The 927-nt window shown below is 35.1% G+C and overlaps 1 protein-coding gene across 2 annotated transcripts in view; it reads right to left on the bottom strand.

Moving 5' to 3' along the window:
• The window catches only part of LOC119588718 (peroxisomal membrane protein 2-like), a 6,474-nt gene that overhangs the window by 2,733 nt on the left and 2,814 nt on the right, over positions 1–927 (bottom strand). For both annotated transcript variants that reach the window (XM_037937357.1, XM_037937358.1), the window contains exons 3-4: positions 753–850; positions 474–636 (exon numbers count right to left, since the gene is read on the bottom strand). In XM_037937357.1, coding sequence (XP_037793285.1) covers positions 474–636; positions 753–850 — 261 coding nt within the window. The remainder of the gene's footprint in view (positions 1–473; positions 637–752; positions 851–927) is intronic.

Genomic DNA, 927 nt, shown 5'->3' with positions numbered 1-927 from the left:
CAGTCTGGGACATTGACTGTACATACTGTTTACGTTAACTAAAATATGTTTAAATTAGAACTTCAAGACTTTTTATTTGACTGATTTAAGTCATATTAGTATTGGTATATTCAGGACTGTTTACAGCCTGCTATTGCAAAAAAATCCAGTGATGATTATCATACTTCATGTTACATGTGGACAACATCAGTGGTACAACTTGGGTTTGAAGAGTGGCTTAATAATCCATTAATGGCTCTTATGGATGAAGCCTGATATCATTATAAATATATTCACATCCGATATATAACAATAAAAGTTTTAATATGCTGTATAGTAGTTTCAGTTTCTATCTACCTACAGTAATACAATAATAAAGATAAGAAAAATACACAAGTACACAAGATTTCAATCAGTTTTAAAATACAAGAGAAGAAGATATTATTTTATATTAGAATCAAAGTGAAAACTATAATACCATGAGTATCACATACCTCAAGCCTGGAAAGTATGTACAGGGAAAGCAAGAGCAGCAGAGGAGCGAAGGTAAATCTATCCACCAGCAGGCGCTTGAGGGCTGCACCATATGCCGTTGGTGGCACGATCTTATCCAGTATCTTGTAGAAATAGTGAGCCATCGGTCCTGTCACCACAAAACTGCAATGAATCATATTACGGTACTGAGAGGTATCGTCAACATTATTCTCATATAACAGATGTTACACTTTATATGAAACTTTACATGAAATAGAAGTACCAGAGACCAACCTTACCCAAAAGAAGCATATCTAGCCATGCTTAATAAGTTGATTTTTGGCTGCCTAGTTATCAGCTGCCCAAGAACGTCTCCCAAGGCAGCCGTACACGCACTGTAAAAGAAGAACCATTATTTACACTGGAAACATTATAAGCAAATGAACCATTTACTTTTTACTCTACTGTTTGCTA

This window comes from Penaeus monodon, chromosome 24, assembly GCF_015228065.2.
Source record: "Penaeus monodon isolate SGIC_2016 chromosome 24, NSTDA_Pmon_1, whole genome shotgun sequence".
Classification (NCBI taxonomy): Eukaryota; Metazoa; Arthropoda; class Malacostraca; order Decapoda; family Penaeidae; genus Penaeus; species Penaeus monodon.
This window is presented reverse-complemented; position numbering and strand designations above follow the sequence as displayed.